A 24305-nucleotide genomic window follows, 5' to 3' on the forward strand; every position below is an offset into this window, starting at 1 on the left:
TCATCACACAGGCAGAATTTAACATTCCTATGAAATGACAATCTATTATTATTCAACTCTAGCAAATATTACTAGGATATTAAAACACAAATCACAGGAGACACTGAATTAAAATTAACTAGTCTCCTGTAAGAGTTAATAATATTCAAAGACATTTTAAAATTTTTCTTGCATACTGGAAAGAGTAGCTATGCTTCCATTAGAGATAACATCCCTTACCAATCAATCAGGGCTTAGCTGTAGCCTTCAAGATAAAAAAAAGAGAAAGGGGGTACACTTAAGGTAGGGTATAACTCCTGTCACATGGCGAACTAAGGTAAAATTAGTTTTGATTTCTATCACAACACAATGTTTGGGTTTTGAAATCATCTAAATAAAGATTAGTAGCATATCTAAACCTTAAAGTAGTAACTATCACTAGCTTTGGAGTAGACGAATTATGCTAATATTTCTTTTATTGTATGCATCCAGGGATTTTATTACATCGCAAGATGCCTTCAGACATTGGACAGCCTGCAAAAAACACATACCTAATGCATACAAGAAGCAAACCGGACAATGATTTTCTCTTTAAATAGTGAAATGTAACCAGTAGCCAGCAACCAACTCTATTAGCCTGCCTGCTTGCCATGCAATCATGTAAATACTATATTGAAATACCCAAAATACAGTTACAGTTAGCTTTTAAACACTGAATCTCTTTCACCGATTGCTAAACATTAAAGCATGAGGTAATTGGTTTACAGTCATTTATCCTGGGCCCTATGGGGGGCCAAGGTCCCAAGTAACATCTCTTTTCCGTAAGACGGCTCTCAAGAATGCCAAGCTCAGAAATACCAAGTATAATTAAAATCTTCAAATATACTTCATGGCACTGTATCTCAACCAAAGTTTTCTGACTAATCCATAAACATGAGACTTTCTTTGCCCGCAATTCCTTGGTTTCTAACCAGTCAAATCAACACCTTCACTGCAGTCTGTTTTCAGTTTAAGGTAGTGAATTCTCTCTCAATACCTGAAAACTAACTGTCCTCCAGGTAATTTTGGCTCCTGCTGGAATACATGCTTTACCATAGTAAGGGTACAAATTCCAGTATTGAATATATGAACAACATTCAGTACAGTAAACGGATTTAGTACAGGACAGGGTTTTTCCAAAGACACAAAGGAACACTGTAACTCAAGATACATACAGCAGAAATGCTCCATTTTACAAACTCATTTACTGCTTTAATTATTTACTTAAAAAAAAACAAAACAAAACAGACACCCCCCAAAAAAAACAAAACCAAAACCACAAACCCAAGTGAAATAAATGTCACAGAAGTGCTGAACTTTAAACATTAGTATCAATTAAATGTTGAAAATACAAGGTAGAAAAAAATGAAGTAGTGACCATCAGCACAAACCAAGTTTCACATATACATATATTCCATTCTAGTATTAGGAGGAAGACTGAAAATAAAGCTCTCCCTACAAGTGAATAAAGGAGGGCTAATTTTAATAAGTGTTTTAACAAGGCACATCCAGAATAAGTGCAAAATTTAACAGTAAATGCCCATGAACAGAATTTACTCAATTCTAATCTGTCATACAAATTGCCCTACATCTCACCGCCCTCTCTGGAATATCAAACAGGTGACATGACTCATTTACCACCAGAGCATTACTATTTTAGGTTTCATAAGCGAAATATGGCACAGTGTCAGTGTGTGGATTGTCCCGTTTTGGTTTTTTTTTAGCACAGTTAACTTTAGTGAATGTTAGAAGTTTTATTTAACAGATAGCCTGTAGGAACCTATCATATTGGCAATGTCTTTTCCCTCTCCTGCTTTCTTCCTGTTGCACATTATCATGTGCATCTTCAGCCTTTTAATTATACATCTGCTACCAAATATTTTCTGGCACCTTGAAGAGTAAAGAGACACCGGAAAAATCCAACACATTCGTAATCCCAGTGAAATGGTCTTGAGCTTTACGGTTTTAATCATGTAGCAACACAACATAGCCAGGAAAACTCTTACCAAATCATAATCCACTCAGATTACCTTGATATAGCAAGTTCTGCTTCATAAAAAAAGGTAAAAAAGAAGAGCAAGGAAGGAAAACCTGTTAAAATTACTCTTGACAATATTAAATTTCAGAAGGGCCAGATCCTTATCTTTTCTTCTTTTACTATACATTACAGCTTCTTTCTCTCCCACTCAAATGAGAGACACAATCCCTAACTATTCATTGTCCAAAGAAGCTGCAGATTAAAAAAAAAAAGGGATGTTTTCTATATGGCCCATCTCCCAGTGCAACAGCTGTCCTGGGTTCAGCAGTAGCAGTCACTTTTCTCCTTCTTAGTAGCTGGTGCAGTGCTGTGTTTTTGACTTTCAGCCTGGCAACAATGCTGACAAGACCGATGTTTTTAGTTGCTGCTCAGTCATGTTTACTCTGACCAAGGACCTTCTGAGTCTCATGCTCTGACAGCGAGGAGGGGAAGCCAGGAGGAAGCGGAGACAGGACACCTGACCAAATCTAGACAAAGGAGCATTCCATACCACAGCACGTCATGCCCAGGATATAAACGGAGGGGAGTTATCCGGAAGGCCCAGATCGCTGCTTGGGTTGGGCTGGGTATCAGTCAGTGGGTGGTAAGCAACTGTATTCTCTCCCCTTGTTATTTCCCTTATCATCATTATTAATTGGTGGTAGTACCTTAATTACTGGACTGTTCTTATCGCAACCAATGGGAGTTACATTCTTTCAGTTTTCCTCCTCATCCCTCTGGGAGTGGGGGGAGGAAGAAAGAGGGGAGTGAGCGAGAGGCTGCTTGGTTCCGAGTTGCTGGCTGGGCTTAAACCATGACAGCAGTATATTTAGACTACACAATATTTGATTTGATTATTAAAGCTGTTTCTTTAACTATTAGACTACGGTAAATTAATAAGTTAAAAAGTACTAAATCATTATCATTGGAAAATAATTTGATCATCATTATTATCACCAGCACTGATTATTTAACATCTGAGTAGCTATTTTCATATAAAGGAACAATCTAAATGAAAATTAGTAGCTTGGGCAATCTTAAGGAAAAATCAAGGAGATAAAGGTAATTTTTCACAGCTCTATATTTTAAAATTATGCACTGACAAAACTGAACTGAGCACATAAATGGGTAGATTCTCAATGAACACATGCATGTGCAGATGTGCCATTCTTCAGAAAAGGCTATGTCACATGTAGTTCACTATTGCACCTCTCCAACACATAAATATTTTAACTCTATTATCAGTGAAGTAAAACTGCCTTGTAAAATCAAATACTACAATGTACACACAGGTATAACCAAGAATGGTAATTTGCACAGACACATCATTTACCACCAGGACCAGAGTGATAGATTTTTCTGCAATTAAAAAAAAAAAATGAATGTATAAGTGCATGTATAAATGAATGTATAAGTGCAGGGCAAAAAAGATGATTAAGGGAGTGGAGCACCTCCCTTATGAGGAAAGACTGAGGGAGCTGGGTCTCTATAGTTTAGAGAAGAGGAGACTGAGGGGTGACCTTGTAAGTGTCTATAGATATATAAAGGGGGAGTGTCACGAGGATGGAGCCAGGCTCTACTCCGTGGCAAACAATGATAGGACAAGGGGTAATGGGTACAAACTGGAACACAAGAGGTTCCACTTAAACTTGAGAAGAAACTTCTTCTCAGTGAGGGTGACGGAACACTGGAACAGGCTGCCCAGGGAGGTTGTGGAGTCTCCTTCCCTGGAGCCATTCAAAACCCGCCTGGACACATTCCTGTGTAACATTATCTAGGTGTTCCTGCTCCTGCAGGGGGACTGGACTAGATGATCTTTCGAGGTCCCTTCCAATCTCTAGCATACTGTGATACTGTGATTTTTTTTTAATGTATTAATAACTTGAAGTAGCTGTATTTTAGAGTCCTGTATTTTAATACAAAATTCACATAACTTTATTTTTTAGTTCTACATATTATACTGTCATGATTCTTTGTAGTAGTTTGTTGTGATTACTGAATATTGAAAATTATTTTCTATAGCTCAGTAAACACAAATAAAAGAAATTGAGATTTTAAGTTTCTAATAGAGCCCAGAGAAACTTGAACTTTAATTACAAGTGGCACCTAGAAGTAAAAATATGTGCAGCCAGCAGAACAAACAGGAACTTATTATTTCCATTCAGAACTCAGCTTCACTTTATGTGGCCATTTACTACTGTATATCAAAGTGTCAGTAAGAGCAAATAACATACTTTGCAGCATGTTTATAGTTTTCCAGATCTTTTTTCAAATGCGTATTTTCAGCCTCAAGTTGCTGGTTGCGAGTATACACAGTTGGAACCAATTCAATGTCTTTGGCTGTGAGCAGGCCCCTCTGTACAAGTTCATACCTAGTAGAAAAGAAATAAGAGATATTATATTCCACGTTTCCTTTTTTCTTACTTCACTGATGTCTCCCCTCCCATACTAGCATTTACCTAAACTAGAATTACAAAGATACTTATCATCTCAAGGCCTTTACATTCTATGATCATTAACAATTATCAACAGTACTATCGCACCACACTGTTCTATTTTACTACTTTTCATTCTAAAATGTATTACAGTTCATAATAACCAAAAGACATGTTATGCATAACAATATATAAGGTTACACAATTGCTCTTTGCCTTCCTTTCTTCCAAACAGAAGACAGGAAAAAATATTCTTGTTCAAATAACATTTGTATATATTCACAGTGCTTTTACATGCAAGTTTATTTTTTGAGGACTCAAGCAAAACGGCAAAGCTGCAGATAACCTGGATGAATGAGTCTATGAGCTATCTTCAGCATAGAATACAGAGCTCACCTAGGGAAATTTCTTCATTCCTTCCTGTTTACTTATGTTGCCCTTTCATTAAATTCTATTTACCAATATTTACCTATTTTACCAGCCCCCATGAAAACAGGATTCTGTGATGTAGAAGCCTGAAGGCTACTTTAGTTAAATACTTGTACAGACTAACTTACCTTTTGAGAAGTAAAAGGAGAATCTGGAGCAGCATGAAATGCTGTGAAGCAACCTAGGAATATCTACAGCTCCTGGCAATGAAGCCTACTCAGTCTCATATCTTTAGGACTATCCATCTTTCAATAGGATGCCAATGAAAGCTAAGAATACCCTAATTGGCAGTAAAAAGGATATAGGCATTAACACTATTCATATTAGGCTTATTTTAAAGGCATTTAACTATAGAGCAATTGAAAATACCTAAATATCTTCTATACAAAAAGAAAGCAGTGATGTCAGAAAAGATTCTGGGAAGCTAAATTTAATAAAAAAAAAAAAGTTGACAGGCACTACACAAAATAAATGCTTCTGCAGAACCCCACTTGTTCAAGGAATCATTATAAGTGATCTGTCAAAGTGTTTCAAAAGACATGAAGAGCCAGGTCCATATATATGAGCATAAGATGCTTTTGTGCAAGCAGACATTGCAGAGGGGATTCCAGAATCCAGAACACATATGTCCAAAACAGCTATTTCTCATCTGTTTCTGTCCTAAACACAGAAAAGCAAGACTTTCAGTTCATACAAGCCCTTACACACCCATGGAAGATGAAGACATTGTGCACTACTGTAGCCATATCCATTCAGCAAAGGCTCAATGGAGCTATAAATAATTTATACCAGATAACGCCAGCACCACCATCAGCTTCTCTGCTGATAGTGACTGCAGCTGGAAGAAGCTCTTCATGGGAATTCACTGGGAGGAGCAGTATGAACATTTCTTGCCTTTCAGGTGAAAAATATATTGAACCTGTGTGGGTTTTTTTCCCCAGTAGGAAGGAAGTATGAAAAGAACAGCAGTAATCTGAAATAAAAGTAATACTAAATGCTGTCTCCCACACTTGGACACAAGTAGCAGATTTGAAACTTGAAGACAGGAAACACAGCATAGCTATATCACTAAAACATGCTGTGAATAAAAAGTGTTGTAGAATAAGGGATCCTGGGCTGCATCAAAAGAAGTGTGACCAGCAGGTCAAAGGAGATGATCCTGCCCCTCTGCTCTCGTGAGACCTCACTTGGAGTATTGTGTGCAGTTCTGGTGTCCTCAACATAAAAAGGACATGGAACTGTTGGAACAAGTCCAGAGGAGGCCACGAGGATGATCAGGGGACTGGAGAACCTCCTGTATGAAGACAGGCTGAGAAAGTTGGGGCTGTTCAGCCTGGAGAAGGCTGCTTGGAGACCTATAGCAGCCTTCCAGTACCTGAAGGGGGCTTATAAGGATGCTGGGGAGGGACTCTTCATTAGGGACTGTAGTGACAGGACAAGGGGTAACAGGTTCAAACTTAAACAGGGGAAGTTTAGATTGGATATAAGGAGGAAATTCTTTACTATAAGGGTGGTGAGGCACTGGAATGGATTACCCAGGGAAGTTGTGAATGCTCCATCCCTGGTGGTGTTCAAGGTCACTCAGTCACCACCAGTAAATGAAAGATTTTTCAAAAATGAAACTGAACACACCCAAAGTAAAATTCTTTCTATCATCACTTTGTTTTCCTAAGCAAATCAGAGTGGCAACAGGCTTTAACACTAAAAGAAGCTTAGTCTTCCCCCTCAGTAAATATTGACTGATGAGCAGGTACAATTCCCGTTGGAAATATTGCAAAATAAGGGCACTTTTCATCACAAATTATCACAACTCGGCATATTCCTTTATTTGCCAGAAAAAAAAAAATCTCAACTGGATGACCTAACTGCAAGTCATGAAAACCATTACACTTCTGCACGAAGACACATCAGACATGTATAACTGATGAATTTAGCCTCCAGCAGAGCTAAGAACTCTGAAAGACAATTTTAATGAAATACAATTAATGCCAATAAATTCACTATGCCCTTGTCTAAAAGCAGTACTAGGCTTTTGTGCATGTAGCTGACATGGAGCAGCTACAACTCCGCAACAAAACTGCATTGTGAAATCTCATTATCTTTCATCAGCCTAATCCTGTAAAACTTCTGGAACTCCTACATATGTAGCTGACTGCCAAATAGGTTTTGTTCTCACTTCTTTTCATTACAGAAGGGAACTGGGATGCAAATTACATTAGTTAGTTCCATGCACACACAGGTATTTTCCTAAGCTTTTCAGAAATGAGCAATTATTCTTGAATCACTATTTAAAATTAAGCAAGAATCTGGAAATCTAATGTCAACTATGATTTTATAATCAAGCCCAGTGCAGACTAAAACCAATACATAGCTACTATATATATACACATCACACTGAATTCAAGGTTCTTAGAGTTCAAAGGAATCAGGTTGCAGAGACCCTACTCATAGGTAGCACAGAACAGTTCTTTCCTAAGGGATAACTCACCTACAGATGCATTCAGGGATTAAAATTTCAATTTTTAGGTTTCACAAGAACTTCTTACTGAAAGTTATCATTCCAACTGATAATGTCTTAAACCATTTCAACAGAAGGCTAAGAAAGAAATGACAGCAGAAAAATAAAGCACCTTTTTGTCCTAGTGTACTCTTCCAATTCACTGCAGTCTGTAAGCAGAAAATCTCTATTATCAAGTTGTGCAGGCAAGAAAGTAGGTATGTTCAGATGGCCTTTTGCAAATCAAACTTGCTATTACTTCACTTGTGTTCTGAGCCAGTTCCAATACAAAAACTGAATATGTTTTAGTTTGATGCTGTCCTGAAACTGATAACCCTTGTTTCTCTTGGGATTTACGAACTCAGAGCAACAACATATATTAATGTAACCCTATGATTTCCAGGCCAAAGAGGGCAGAGAGAAGACACAGCTTAGGCATGCCTGGAATAAGCAGATTGTTTCCACTGTCTTCAGAGAGTTGTGACATGGATGATCACAGCCTATATCCATTTTCTTCAATCTGCAAAAAGGAATTTTTCTGTAACGAGTTTACCCTTTATGCTCAGAGCAGACATAGTAGCTTTGTTGCATGTGCTCTGTTATGCACAACCCAGGTGATTTTTGCAAGGCACACAAGAAGATAAACATAGCTTTTAACCTTGCTTGGTCATCTACATTTAGTCACATCAAACAATAAAGAATTTTCAAATCATGTTTCTGTAATCGGTCTGCAACTCTCCTTTTACTCCCAAGCTGAAACACTGCCAGGTCTCCAAGAACACTTAAGAGATACCAGTCTGATGAGTATACTAACTAATCACAGTGATAACTTTGTGCATATGTGAGAACAGCAAATGATTCATCTGTTCATCAGACTGGCAACATGCTGTCAGCAGCAGTGAGCTCTCTGGGATTAGGAGGAATGGTCTGTCAGATGCATGAATTTACAGTTGATCAGCCCTTGCACTTCATACTTCAAAGCTGCCAATCCAATATGTTTAATAAGCAACTAAAGCACTATAAAGTTCTGTATATCAAACAAACAGAAAATTTAATGGTAAATTAGATATTCTAAAAAATAATTTAAATCTCATTTTTAGTTCCCTAAAGTATAAATGGAAAAAAAGTGTACATGCAAACAAATCTACACAAGTAAAAAAATCATTACAAGTGTGATGAAATTACACATTACACCATAGAAAAAGAGTGGGTTTTGCTTAAAGTAAAACAAAATCAAATCCTAACATTTTATACAGCTGGAAAGAATAACAATGTTTTCTCAAACTCTGAAGTAAACACAGATAATTTGGTCCAATTAAAGTGACCTTTAGATCTCAGACAGACAATTACTTCAAAGCAAGCCTTTTGATACATTTTCTCTATGTTAATTAATTTCTCATTTTAAATTCCATTAGGAATTGATCACCACAGCATGAGTGTGTCATCCCAATACATAATGAGGAACCTAAGTACACTAATTTGCTCTCACTTTCATTAATATTGTCAGTTATCTATTTCAAATCAACATGAAACATTTTTAAATAAGGTATTAATGCAGAAAAAGCCTCAATACAGTAAGCACAGAACCTGATACAATGAGCTCATTTGTAACGCTGCAGAAAATATTACTTATAGAGAAAATATGTATGTTTAGCTAAGGATTTACAAGATAGGGTTTGCTAAGACCTGCACTTGCTCTGTTAAAAAGCACTTTGAATTTTGCGCCATCGATATAAATTCAGGCTAAATGCTTCAAAGAAAGCTCTAGTTTCATAAAAAGGTGCTATTTATATCTGTCTAGTATTAATTCTCTTTTAGCCTAAAAAATTTCAGACTTCAAACTTGATGCTATTCATATCAGTTCTTTGGTTTAAAAAGAACACAGAAGTATAGGGCTCCTTCTCTAAGGAGTCATTTAAGTCACATTGTTATGCTATAAAAAGCTGATCATCATTAATTCCAAAGGCAACGCCTGACTGGCAAGCTCTACACTAGCAGCACCAGAGCCTTGCAAACAACAGCAATGACTCCCCATTAAATCCATTTTCTAAGAAAATTAAAAAGCTTCAAGGCCTTTGTAGGAAAAAAATTAGATGTTTAAGGACTGACTACAAGATAACTCAAAGAGAGGTGTTTCCAGTTCTCAGAATCTTTCCAATGCAACTTACAGATTCAGAGCAAGCCTCTAAGTAAAGTATTTCAAAAAGAATTTGTTGACAATTGTCATCATTTGCTACAAAATAATTCAGTTCTCCTCTTGAGCTTTACAGCATTCCTGGCACATCATTCTTACTGAATTATAGAAAAAGTATACATCATGTGGGATTCCATATATGAAGCAGGAGAAAGTGGAGTATTTAGACAAAGATGCATGTTAAACTTCTTTACAACAATGGACAAAATCCCTGCAATCTATAAAAGCTGGGGGAAAAAAAATAACAGCTCAAGAGTTTACTCTTCTGATTACTATAAGAATTAAAATTTTAGGGAAAAAGACAACCATATTATTCTGACTGACATACCAAAAATTACCAAGTATGAAAAACTGTGATTATTCTACTTAAAACGATGAAATCTGCTTAGCTATGATGAACATCCAAATCCACCCTGTTACAGTACACATACTGTAGCATCCTACAAAATATTCAGTTTTTAAGCAGGCACTCATGTTCTGGAAACTAAGAAAATAACAAAGCCGCATGATTTCTCAGCACTGCTGAAGTGAAATCATGGTCATTTTGTATTGGACTCACTTGATCCAATGATGACCAGTCTTTGCACTGTAGCTGGTCTTAATTTCCATTGGTAGTCAGTGGAGAGCAGAACATACTTACAAAAATACAACTGAATTAATTTGTCTTAAAGGAGACGGCTTAAACAACTCAGACGATTTGCATCCTGAAAAAGAGTATTTCTAATCATTGATCACAAAAGAGGCCACAGATGACCACTTCAGGTTTATCAATGTCTACAGTTAGATGAAATGCACCCGGTTCTTCAGAGCTACCTGTTTAGGAGCTCCCTGAAGTAAGCTTTCTTGAAAGTCTGCCCTTGAAACAACAGTTTGCAGCCTCATTCTCAACATCATTAAAGTTACCTGGCAAAGCATTACATGTTTAAGATTCACTCGTAATTAAAAGAAATTTCTGGAAATATATCCTGAAATACTGGAAATATTTGAATCCTGAGCATCTACTTCATAATCCTCAGAGTCTTAAAATACTGTACCATTCCGTTTGAAAGCAGTCAAGGGTTCTGGACATTCCCAATCTGACTAGGAAATTGCAGAAGAAGTCATCCATTGCTTCAGGTATTTCAAAAACTGATTTCTCAGAGGTCAGAACGGATTGCAAAGCCTGAAATTGAAATTTGGTAATTGTTATTAATCATAAAAGAGAAATTTAATTTTAATGTCTTCTATTTCTGAAGTCATCTAAAGTCACAAATCTACTGGAGTAAAGCTGAATGCTTCCTTTGTAATCACTGTTCCTTCTAATGTCAAGGACTGTAAAAGGTTATAGAAGAATAATTTAAAAATCACCTGATTTAAGCAAGTATATTGAACCTGCCATAATCTGATATGGACCCGAACTATTTAAACTGATGGATGATCCTGTGTCAATGACCAGAGAGAAAATATTAGTTCTCACACTCCTGTACCCTTCAGCAACCTTAAAAACTACTGATGAGAAAAACCATCATTCTTTTAATGAAAAAAGCCAAATTCCAAGGTGATGGCAAAATGGCTTATATTCTTTTTGTAACAATGCATGCAATGGAGAAACTGAAAGAACTGCATCTCCATCATTAGATCTCTTAGGAAGTCACACAAAGATCAACTCTCTCTTTTCTTCCCAACACCCTTATGCAGGCAGTGAATGAAACTGCCAGACATTGCTACAAGTGTTAGCAGAATGCAGATGGTGTACTGAGGCTTCATATGCAGCTCATCCAGTGCCATCAAGATAGACAGCTATTCAGATAAGTTCAGCTCATGGGTCAAGCACAGTTGCCAAAAGCAGAATCAAAACAGAAATCCTACCACACACAGAGGGGGGAGCAGAAATAACAATAATAAAAAAAAATTTAAAAAAAGAGCTTTCACAGCTTTCTGTCGCAATGCAAATTTCTTTCCCTCACTCAACCCCATTCAGCCAACTCAGTGCAGTTTGATATTAATCTCTCCTAGACAGATTTCAAGATGCAAGGAAGTATGAAAAAAGTAAAATATGAGCCAGTCTGAGACTAGTCCCCCCTCCCTCCCAAATGCATTTAAAGATAACCAGATGAGAGGTGCTGCCACAACTTGGCAGCCAAAGGTTTGCTTAATTTATTCAGGAGCTCATTACAAAAATTTGACATACCTAAATATGAGGGTCTTAGCATTTGGTAACTTCACACAAGCACAGCGCTACAGTGGACTTGCTCAACAACACAGGCTATTGCCTATGACAAACTTCTACATTGCACATGTCTGCTTCCTGGTGAGAGGGTGACAGAATCATCTGGGGCTTGACAACCATCAATTAGTGCACTCGTGAAACTCAGGTTCTATGATAACGTATTCTACATATTAATAAAAAAAGATACCACTGTAAAGGTGAGAAACAGAAACAGCTTCCACACACGCCTACCTCCTTTTACTTTCAACACTAACAAAACTGAAGAAAATCCAGTGAGATAGTCACCAAGACATGCTAAAAGCTGTGACTATGAATTATTTCCCTCCAACCATTTATAAAGAATCTGTAGGCTATTTTTGATAACTCCATTCATTTATGGCTTATTCATGTGCTTAGTGGGAGCCCTATCATGACTGCATAAATTTCCGGGAGATAAAGGCATTTCTCTCAATAAAATAAAACCACTGGAAAAATCTCATAGCCTTTTAGTACAATACAGAAAATGTGTTTAATCCAAGCAACCTACCTAATATAAACAGGAAGAACTGTAAAGTACAATCAAGGCCATGTAGCAATGTATTATGAATAATATAATATGCCAAGCGCAATGTAGAATTCAGCATATTTTCATTACTATAGATACAGTACATCACAATTTTCTAATTGTGGTAACACAAGAACCAAAAAGAGTACATCTGCAGACATGCAGCTGCATCCCTTTTCTTGCTTCTTTTCTTTCTTTATTCTAACTGAGGCAAATGTCTAATATTGTTGGTCATAGTTTCCCAAACACATCTATAAAGCCAGCCTTTGGAAAAAAATGACAGTTTGATTCCCTTAATAAATGGAATTATGATAGAAATTCATTTCATCTGTGCAGAAGAGAATTTATTGGCTAGATGCTAGTACTGACAATCACTGCAGGAACCAAAGCTCAAGCTGTGAACAATTCAGGGGAAAATGAATGCAGTCTAACAGACATAGCATTGGAACAGGGCCTCAGGAAACCAGAACTATATTCCTAGCTGTTTCACAGACTTTGTGAGAGATATAAGGCTAACTAACCACTTGCTTTAACTGTAACCTTGGATGACTACCCATAGAATAGCATAACAGTATTTTTTCATATATATTTACCCATTTAGGAAAAGAATTTAATTGTAAACCAAGTACGTTCTTGTTAAACTTCTTAAACTAAAAAGAATGCAAGAAAGGAATTCATGGATTTGTAGCATGCTCAAAGAAATAAAAAAAGATCAAACCTACATTAAAAACAAAGTTAACGAAGGACAATGTAACTTCATCATTTGGGATACTAAGAAAATAAAGATCCTGGAATGGAAAGAGGAACAGCTGTAACTACTGGACAAAGTATTCAGCCAGATTTCTTTCATGTGTGGTTTTCCAGGAGTTCTGTATCCTTTTCCTAGGGTCACTATCACCTGATGGTTTTCTTTCGCAAGCAAAGTATTCTGCTGCTTGTGTTTAGAATTTGTATGACTTTGCAATGTCTCAAAAGAAAGGAAAAATCATGAGTTGGTGACTAAGAAGGACAAATGATGACTAGAACATGAACAGCAGGCAGAACCACTGCTATTCAAAGCATGTGTTGCCCAGCACACCTGTATTTGCAATCAGCTGCTATTTCATCACCAGACTAGGGGGAAATGGTATTTAGAGATTAGAGCTCCACCACCCTCATTTCCCTGTTGGGATTCAAACAAAAATACGAACTGTAATTGTTGAGGGAGCCTCAAGCTTCTTTATGACCATTAGTTCCACTGCATGCATGCAAAGATCAAGAAAACATGCCTCAAATATCCCTTTTAAAACATACCTTTGATTCCTACACACAAATTTTTTTTTTTTAAAGGTGAAGAGCACCAAATTTCCTTTGCTTATGCTTGCTGTCCTCCATTTAGTAATTAGGGCTAATTACTTTAAGAAAGTTTGAAAATAAGCTTCTTTCTTAGATTTTCCTGGTTACACTTGACCTTTTCAAAGAGTGTAAAAGAAACTAATCACTCAGTTTAGAAACTGTGAATATTTATATTATCTGCATTTGGAAAATCAGTTAAATATTTTTGGCTAATCACTTTCTCTGCGCCTTCTCTATATAATTTCCTTAAAGATTTGCATCTGGTATTGAAATGCAATCTTTAATACAGTGTTAGATATACAAGTTACTATGAACAGCAAATATACACAATCACTTAAAAACTGTTTCTCCCAGAGCAGCTATTCCAGGATATGATTATTACCTAATTTAACCTGTTTCAGCCATGATTAGAAGGTAATACTTGAAAAAGTGTATTAATTATTTACTGTGTGAAGAAGACAGTCTTCTACTGTGCTTCTTAGCTCAGAGTTGGATATTGAGTCAATAGTAATACACAGGAAACAGTGCTTCTAACTTGGGTCACCAAAAGCATTTCTTGCAGCACTAGGTTTGTCCAGGGAGTTAGCATCAAATAATAGAGTCACCAAGCCTCACAAAATATACAGTAAGTTGTTATGAAACCTGTCAAAGAACTACCTAGTGTATTAAAACATTTTTCTATTCATGTATTTCTGTCTAAAGGCTGAAAATAATATTGCTGTTTCAAAACAGCAAAAAAAGCGAGCTCTCCTCCTGAAAAATGAGTCAAGAAGCAAGAAGCCAGACATCTAGTAGCATAAGCACAAGTCAAAGAGTTTCAGCATGCATGTTCTTCTCTTGTTTTAGCAGAAGGTAACACTTTCTTCAGGTTGATTAAATGGGATAGATATTGTTTTCTCAAAGTTCAGCAAAAAAGGAGATAAAATATTATTTAAATATAGCACTGTCAAGAGATCAATAGATGAAAAAATTTCTTCCTTGCCTTGCTACAAGGAACCACTACCTGGTTAACAATAAGCATATTCAGCCTTAAAAATTTCTGCTGTCTTCCCTTTTGTTTTCAGTTACATTCAGCTACAATACTTAGACTCCAGTACTGTCAGTTTTCATTCAAAGTTTCATCTAGAATACAAAACTGATCTGTTTTGTACTGAACTACTGCAAAAGAAAATGCACATCTTCCCTCCATTTTGATGTTAAGAATCATTCACCTTATTTTCTCTTCGCCTTACTAACAATTTTCTTTTGCAAAACAAAGATTATGACAATACCTTACTGATGAGGCTGTAAGATAGTGGCGATATTAGAAACAGCAGGGAAAAGCACTTTTCCATTAGACTGTCATAAGCACGTAACTCCAGGTAAAACGTTTTGGGAAATGCAATATAACAATCTCACTGTGTAAGTCTGAACTACTACATGACTGCTCCGAAATCAAAATGTAAGTGTAAGAAGTGTCAAAAATGAATGGTGTGAAATGATTGATCATTTCATTAATGCTTTGATTTAACATAGTATAACTGCCCATTCTTTAGTTTCAATATATGAATAATTTTTCTAGCAAAGTACTCAAATGTACAAGCTTCTGTGACTCTTAGGCATAGTTTCTTTCCTATGTCAGGGATCACACTCCCATTCAATAAACTCAGAAAAAGAAACAAACCACAAAATACTGATACATTGCCACAGTATTTTTATATTTTAAAGACTCTATCTATCTGTTACATGTATCTGCAACATCAGGTTCCTTATGGAACATGAAATTAACAGAAGTTAGATGATGAAACCCAGGAAAAATAAGTTGCCTTTTCCACTGCGGCATATGCCTACCTCTAGAAGCTTCTAAGAAGTAAGGAGACAATCTTTACCTCACAAATATTTCATAATTAAATTATCTGTAAATTTTAAGCCACCAATGCCTACAGAATTACAGATGGTTAGGTAGCTCTTACTAAGATTTGGGCATCTTCAGCCTGCTCTTCAATAGTCCGCAAAGCCTTTGCCAGATCCTCGTCATCTTCTTGAAGACTGGATTCATCATCTGGTGGAACCTAAATGAAATTATTTGAAGTATCAACATATTTTCTATCTCTTTCTTCCAGAATACAACCATTTCCACTTCCAGTACAACTACTGAAAATAACCTCATTCTTGTTAATATATTTTGCCATATTTAAATACTGTATTACTGAAATATTCATTATAAAGGCTGAGATGTAAACAGGATTACCTGCATCTTTAAGAAAATATTTAATGTTCAGATGTTCCAAGTAAAACATAAATCAACTGACAATAAATCTGCTCTTGAAAAATATGCCTATCACCACAGTTTGTAAAAGATTTGTTTCATCTGCCAGGACTTTTTTTATGACTGATGAAGTAAAACTGAAGAATTAAACATGAATAGTCTACCATATATATATGAGAAGATCATCAATTTAGTAAATTACCTCTTCATACTGGTGATCATCCTTAGAGTCATCTGTTATGGTAAATTCTGCAGCTCTTGTTAAGTCTGAAACAGCTGACACATGTGATGAATTCCAACTTTAAATAAGAAGTATCATAAAGCAAGCATCTATAAATCTGTTACTACCACCTTTCCCCTTGTTCTTTCTGACACAAGACTTGGCACTTCTAGGCTTTCAGCCTTTAGCTGAACAACCTCCAGTGAAAACAATGTGCACAGAGAATTCTCTCAGAGAACAGCAATTTTCTAAATGAAATTCAGATGTCCAAGTTCAAACATGGACATCTGAGATCAAGTACTGAATACCAGAGAACCATTTACTGCAGCTGATAGAAATGCCTTAATTACAGTACAGCTACAATAAAAAAAAGATCAGGAACTTTCAAAATGTAAAAATTCATTTGGCAATTACCTACAGTTCCTCCAAATGTTTTACACTCAAATTTTTCATTCCAAGTAACAACAAATGGTGCAAAATTAAAAACCCAAATATTTTTTTCATCTACTAGCCTCATAGCCCATTAAAGTATAACTAAAATGTTTTTAGCAAGATGCTTTGTTGAGAGTTTCCATAGGAAATCAGCCTATAAATGACCCATGTAAATAAACCAGAATTAAATTTCAACAAAAAGAAAACCAGCAATTCAGTACTTCACACACAGAGAAGAATAAAAGATACATGATTTTCCAGCTTTGCATCAGGTTTCCCAAAACTGAGTTATTCTCCCAAACACCAGGCCATTTGCTACATTTCTCACAGTATAATAAATATGTAAAAGTATCATCTGCATTCAAGACCCCAGCATCAACAAAACTATCAGTTAAATTGTAACCATCTGGAAGGGTACCAGCTGAAGATCATGTCCCAGAAAAAGGACAAATACCATTTGGTTTTTGGAGATGTTTTTTTAGGGTTTGAGATAAAAGATGGAGAGATGCCATTTTCTCTTGTAAACAACAGGGGGAAACAAACAAAAAAAAAAAACACAAAAAAAAACACAAATAGGGAAGTCATTGAGTGACTAAAGGCATAATTTTCAGTAATCAAGTCAAAACACATCTGTTTACCTCCAACTGCACAGAAACACTACATATTTACTGTAAAAATTGCATACAGAAATAGGAAACTGCCCTGAACACTTAGAATCTCCTGTCTAGGCTTAGTACAAGAAAGCAAATGCCTGTAATACCCCCCAGATTTACTTCTCAACCTACTGCATCAGAAACTGCATATGTGCAACTCAGGACTTAAGTCACCACCTCTCTGTATCTCTAATTTCACTCTCTAGCTTCACTCTCCATTTTCTAGCTTGACTGATTCTTAGAATGTCTAATTCTAAAACCCAAACTATGCAGAAACTCCTCTCCAAAAAAAAGTTTACTGTACTTTCTTTCATAAGGAAGGGGAAAAAAGGAAGGAATCCCCAAGCTATTAGGCCTAAATCTGTTTTCTATCACACCAGAAGAAATCTGGATTTATTCTTCTGACTTTAAAGGGAGGGCAAAGAAATTGCTAGGTTCAACAAGTGTACCTTCTCTCAGCATGGACTACACGTGGATCCAACAAGGGAAGTAAAGAGAACCAAGATGAAAATAGCTCATGTTGAGATATGACTTTCAAGAGCTGATGCAGGGACCCAATCACTGGGCCAGTTTTCAATTGTCTGCCTGCCAACAGGTCCTCACATCAGTGTTTGGCCACATCCTAATAGAAGCGCTCTTGATTCCTGGACTTTGCTCATTCAACTCAGAGGAAAGCTCATCTGAACTGCTCATTACATAAGAAAAAGGGAACAGCAGCAAGGTATGAGTGCAGAGCAGTAGGAACAGGTCAATCATTTGGAAAAGCAAGAATGCTTGCAGCAGGCAAGTCACAATTGAAGAGAGTAGTACTGACTGACTAGTTAGGGTAATGTTCTAAGACCCCCTTTTAAAACTACATCAAGATACCCTAGCACTAGCTACCTAATTACAAATTTCTCTTTAAAGAATGAGACTTTGAAAAGTGTGGCAATGTCTGTAGAGCATGAGTATTTGGGTATAACATTTTTTCTATGAAGCAGGGGATAATTCCCACACATATGCAGTAACTCAATGCATAAACTAAGTATCTGCATGCTTCTCTGGAACCTTTAAGCCTCTTCATTACTTTCCAGCACAGTATTTATCAACTTTAAAATACTGTACCCAGCAATTTTTCACACATTTAGTGGTTTGAACAGCATCTATTTTTCTAAAGCTATCTTTTGTATATCTCGACTACTTCTTTCTGCATTTATCAAATCTTTCACTGCAGTAAGAAACATCACTACAGCACTCGATAAGTAAACTACTTTCAAACACTGCTTTTTCCTGAATTTTCTGTGACCTGATTGTCCTTGCAATCCACTACTGTGTAAACTAACATGTCACTGCAAATACAATGCACAGACTGAAGTATTACTTAAAATCATCCACTTTTTTCTTTAAAAAAAATCCATACCCTAGTGTACAATAAAACAGGAATTAATTTTAAGCTACTGTATTTTCACAAACACTGTCTTTTTTTATACAGGTCCTGATGCAGTGTTTTAGCACATCACAGTGTGAAAACAGCTCTGCAGTTTCACGAAAGTAGGAACTGAGGCACAAGCTCCTAAAGGATAATCCTTGGTTTTTCTTTGGGTTTGTTTTGGTTTTTTTTTCAGATTCTCTTATATTCACATCTTAATTCTCACAACGCAGGAAAAACTAAGATTCTGTTTGGCATCTAAAACAATGATTGAAAGATCTTTTGATTTGGCAGCTCACAACTACAAGAGACCAGATAGAGCTAGTCTGACATAGTGACAAAACTAGAATTTAAGTCATCTGACCAAAAATTACACTTTCAAAAGCCATAAACTAACAGTATTTGCTACAACTCAACTGTAAAATGAAGTCAAACTGAGGGTTGGGGGGTTTCCCCTCTAAAAGCCACAGCAAATGAAATTATGTCTAGGTTATTGTATCATTATCACTTTGTCATACACATTACTAAGCAAAACCGTGAATATCTACCCAGTTACTAGGTGTGGAAGGCACTGGGAAATTAAAGGAGCACTTCCACAGCACACTGGGACTGTGAGCCTTGTCACTCCTCTGCAGATAAATTGCATTTACTGATCAACAACTAGCACAAGGTTCTCCCATTTCAGAATTCTACCTCTTGCTTAGTCTCGCCCATCAGCAGGGGAAGATTAAAGTTACCTTACTTTTCCTGAGGATTACTAAGGACTCTTACCATCAGCAACGAAAATAACCACCACACTAGAGGGAGCAAGACCCTAACCTTCTTCACAGGGAATACCCCCATTGTCCCTTTCTAGCCCCCAGGGGCTAGAACTCACAAAAAGAATCAACAGGGAGTGGGCTTTTGTGGCTTTTTTCTCCCCTTCATCAGTTAAACAACACGGCTCTCAGCGCGAAGCCAGGCACGGCTCCCTGCCCTCGCCTTGCCAACAGCCCGCAAGCTGCAGCCCAAGGGTCCCCCCCGCCTCAGCCACACGCTGAAGAGACGGGCCCGCCCGCACCGCTCCCCTCCCTGAAGTGGGGAACCAGCGGGACCCCGATGCACCCTGCACCCTCCAGCCGCCCGCCTTGGACGAGGAGAAGGAGGAAAGCACTCCTGAGGAAGGATACTTTGCAGGCAGAACGACAGCTCAGAGCCTGCAGCCTCCTCCATGGCCGCCGCCTCCGCGTTGTGCCGTTGCCAGGGCAACCTCTCGCGAGAAGAGGTACCCACCCCACAGCGAGCCCCCGGCGCGGTGGGAAAGGTGGGAACAGAGCTTGGCCGCCATTTCAGTTAGCGCAGTTCCCCTCAGTATTAGTCCCATTTCGCCTTGTGGCTCCTGCATGTCCCAGCAGGTGCCGGCTGTAAGTGGAGGCAAAGTTCCTCACGCCTTTTACTGGTGAGGGAGCTGCCCTGGCGGGACCGCGAGGACGTTTCTGGAAGTTTCCGGAATGGTCACTGAAGAAGTTAGGGTTGGCCTTAGTGTCCCTTCAGCGCCCTACCCCTGCCTGCTGACGCCTTTCTGATCAGGGTCCACTGTGTTCTCTTATGTGGCATGAAAACAACAGAAAGGAGGGAAAAGTCACTTCAGTCTCGTAATAAGGGACTAATTTCTTATTTAGAGGGAACTTTTTGTAGTCAAAACAGGGGTTTGCTGGTTTACCTGAGTTCAGTCCTTTGGGATGCCTTAAATTAATTTCCTGCAGGATGTTCAAGTTTGATTAAGGGCAGGAGTTTTCCCAGGCAAAAGTTCAGGCAAGAAGTATACTATTTATTGTGGGGAGTAGCATAGGAGTTTGAGATAAGGGTGCAGGATTCAACAGGAAAGTTTCTGCTCTTTTTTCATTTTATTTTAAAATAAACTTGAAGGTCCCAATCCTAAATTTCCAGTGAGTTAATAGGTGCTGCACGCAATAGGAATTCAGGAATTGGTGCTTGGTAACTGAAAATAATTGCTAAAAGTCTCAGAGAAAAAAAAAAAAGTAATGAAGTGTTAATAGCTAGGCTAGAAAAAGGTGCCAGTTTTGCTTGCGAGCTTAAAAATAACAATTGAAATGCAGTCTGGAGATAGAGAAGATGGAAGTGGGTGAAATTGTATTATATAATTCAATTCAGCCCTGAGCCTGAGAGAACAGGATGCAATCCTGCAAAAGAGGGCCTGTTAGCTATGAAAGTATTATTGTAGCATTTCCTTCCCAGAGATTGTCACACGGGATTAAGTCTACAATGGGAGAGGAATAATATTAGTGAGAAATGATGAGTACTTTGGCAGTGTCGAAGTCTCCAGGTTATAATAAAGAATATTTTGGCATAAGATCTTCACAACACTGCTAAGGCAGCGAGAGCTGTTGTCTTCCTTCACAGATGCTCTCATGTCAGCCTCACTGCTGGGTTGAGTTCGATACATGGCAGGGCTTCAACTCGTCTGGGTTCACAAGGCAAAGGGCAGAGGCTGACATACCTTCCTTTTTGTCTTACAGGTTTGGTGTTTTTTTTTTCCTTCAGAGTTAAAGTAATGTGACTGGAACAACATTCTTTCATCCATATCTAACCAAGTAGAGCAGTCCTGAACTTAAGCTGAGAACCTCAGAAGAAATAACAAAGAATAAGCAGAAGTAACATCATAAAACACAACACCCATGGGTCAGTATTTACAAAACTGCAGGAATAAAAAGGGTCATAATGCAGTTGGGACAGCTCCAGGCAAGAGCGTTGTCCTCTTTAAAGTAGCACCCAGTTCAAAACAAACACAGAATAAGTACAGCTGTACTTAATGTCATACAGTAGAGCACAGCTGATTGATGTCATAAGTTAAGACAACTCAGCAACAGGTTTGCTGTTAGCCTTTACACAGAGTAGAACAAACAAAAGGCTAAGCAGTACTCTTCTCATCCTTCTCAACTTGTTAGCGTTTTCTCTGACTCTACAAGCCTAACTTCTTCCTAGAAATCTTTCCCAGGACTTCTGTCTCACTAAAATACGGAAATGTATCCACAATTGAAGAAGGCTGATGAAAGCTTAAATAGGGCTCACAGAAATGCTCAAGGGAAGATTGAGATTGGAAAAGAATTAATAATGAAGGACAAAAGGAACTAAGTCTTTTTGGTTTATTAAAGGAATAGTTAAACAGCTTGATCAAAGTTGCATGGGTAATGTATTTGATAAGAAAGGCTGTGCAAAGATAGAAACGTGCAATCACATCAAGAATTAAAGTAAATTGCAACTAAAACCAGCAAATTTTTAACGAGTAACTATTTGACTGATTTTTCAAGTATAATGGAAACTGTTCCTGAAGGATCTCAGCGATTACATAGTTCTTTATAAAAGATATATTCCGCATGCAGACTTTAGCCAGTTCAGAATGTCCCATGGCTTGCCTTTTCAAAAAAAGTCAGATGGGGTCACTGCTATAGTGCTGTCTATGAAAAACAGTTGAAATGAGAAGATAACCAGTTCTACTGTATGTGGAGATTTGCCAGTAGTCTAAAGGACCCATAGAGTTTTACTTGTTTGCTTTTCAAGAAGAATCAGTCAGTCTGTGATTGTTAATTTTCAAAAGTTTAAAGCTTTGTTTGGAAACAGTGTTTTGTTGGCAACTTCTAAACTATATCCTCACGTTGTGACTGTAAGTGACCTGATAGTACAGTAATTTTCCTTCAAAGGCATAACAAGCCAGCTTGTTTCTCTCTACCTTGTTGAAAGCCACCTACCATGAATACATTATATTGGGTTATTGCTAAGCTGAAGTCAAAACACCCAATTCACCCAGCTTTATAGCCTCATAACAGTCTGAGATATAAATTACCATTATCTCCCAAATGGCAATAACCAGTGTTGTTACTGTATCCCATAATTTCTCATCAGAAAGATACACAAGCAGCATATGCTATAGCTTGAGCATTTCATTAGACAGGCTGTTTGCTTTTCTCACACAGCAAGACGAAGCCATACACTTCCACAGATATATCAGCCAGACAAGTTAGTGTTTGAAACAGATTATTCATGAAAACTGGGTAAACTGGAGTGCTCCAGAAATGCTGTACTTGCTCCCAAGCCTTAAGGGCCAGATACTCTTCCAGCTTTACACCACTAACTGAAGGACTGTGAGACTATCCTCAGAGCAAAATATTCCCTTCTACTGAATTCTGCAAGCAAACTGACCACAACTCTGATGAGTTAAAAAAGAGCATCTATGCAAGCTACTTGCAGTGACTTTCCCTCCCCTGAAGGAAGATGTCCCAAAGGTGCTGCAGTTTATGCACTTCATCACAACATAAGCAGCCAAAGAATTGTCTGCTCTACTGACTTTTACACACCCATTTCTGATTGTTCTTCAGCACAGTTTGGGGGGAGAAGGTACAAGGGAATGTCATCAGTTCAGCTTTTTGAATGACCATATAGCATTGCCAGGAACACTGTAAAGGCAGTATCATGGTGACAGTCAAGAGGCTGTTATCTGCATGGTCATGGTGAAGCAAGGGACCACAGCTGGAAGCCAGAATGAGTTGGCAAACATCATGTTCCAACTTCTGCTGTGCCATCTGGCTTCCAGTTAGGTGACTGACATTAAATGTATTTTCTCGGTATTGCCATCTGGCAGCTGCTTGTACAACAGCAGAATAACATACAGAATCTGGCTAACAGTTATGCTGAGAATCATATCAAGTATACTTGCAACATGGACTCCAAAATGAAAAAAGCTTACAAGGGAAGTTTCTCTAACTGCTGTCACTCCACGCAGAGTATTGCGGGTAGGGAACATTCACCTTCCCAAAATTACAGGAACAGGACTTTCCCCACCCTGCAATAATGCATGCCAGAGGTATTTTTAACAAAGGAAGCAAATTAAGGGAATTGATTATTACACACAACAGTCTTTAAAAGGTGGTGCTTTAACAAGTTTCATCTAAAAATGTAAGGATTATCAAATACACTGTAAATACAGTAGGAAGTACAGGGCAATACCTGTGATGCAAAGTCTTCATACTTATAAAGGTCACATTTGTAAAGCTTAGAGGCCATAGTAACCTTGCTGGGCTTTAAATGTAGCAGTAGAGGGTGCTTTAAATAATGGAATAGGATTGTCAGTAAATATGATCTCATGACAGCTTAAATCAATATATTTTCTGGTCTACCTGCTGCTGTGCATTTCTGCTTCTTTCCTTGCTCCTGTGTTGGTGCTCATATGATTCTCAAACAATTTAAACCTGAAAAAGTTAATATGGACAGAAAAAAAAGGGGGTTTGGGGGGAGGCTTTTTTGGGGGGGGTGGGAGGCTTTGGGAGGTGTGAATGCTAGGAAAAGCAATACTGAAATTCTAGAGACTTTGCATTCAGAGTTAAGGTGAAGTTAATAAATGCTGTACTTTTTTGTCTTTATAGAAGAAAGTATTTTATTGAAAGCATAACTAGCATGAGCTGCAATACTAATTGTAATATTTTATGACCTAGTCCAAAAGCTGTTTTTCTGTGATAAATTGCTAAAATTTAGCCTGGCTTCAATTACACAGCTATTTCACAGGTCAGAATGAGGCAATGCTGTGCTCCAAATCCAACGATATGAGTGCAGACAGCAGTATGAAGAGGTTTGACTGCACTTGCAGAAAAATGCAGGAGTGAACAATCAAG

At 37.7% G+C, this 24305-nt stretch overlaps 1 protein-coding gene across 1 annotated transcript in view; it reads right to left on the bottom strand.

The window, feature by feature from the left end:
* The window catches only part of SPAG16 (sperm associated antigen 16), a 432785-nt gene extending 412852 nt beyond the window's left edge, over nucleotides 1-19933 (bottom strand). The window contains exons 1-5 of the mRNA XM_061458176.1: nucleotides 19809-19933; nucleotides 16129-16175; nucleotides 15631-15729; nucleotides 10625-10752; nucleotides 4270-4407 (exon numbers count right to left, since the gene is read on the bottom strand). Coding sequence (XP_061314160.1) covers nucleotides 4270-4407; nucleotides 10625-10752; nucleotides 15631-15729; nucleotides 16129-16175; nucleotides 19809-19851 — 455 coding nt within the window. The 5' untranslated portion in view covers nucleotides 19852-19933. The remainder of the gene's footprint in view (nucleotides 1-4269; nucleotides 4408-10624; nucleotides 10753-15630; nucleotides 15730-16128; nucleotides 16176-19808) is intronic.
* Between the last annotated feature and the right edge of the window lie 4372 nt (nucleotides 19934-24305).

The sequence above is a fragment of the Pezoporus flaviventris genome, unplaced genomic scaffold (genome assembly GCF_033815535.1).
Source record: "Pezoporus flaviventris isolate CSIRO_AGI_PZ_B2104156 unplaced genomic scaffold, CSIRO_AGI_Pfla_v1 ptg000001l, whole genome shotgun sequence".
Lineage (NCBI taxonomy): Eukaryota > Metazoa > Chordata > Aves > Psittaciformes > Psittacidae > Pezoporus > Pezoporus flaviventris.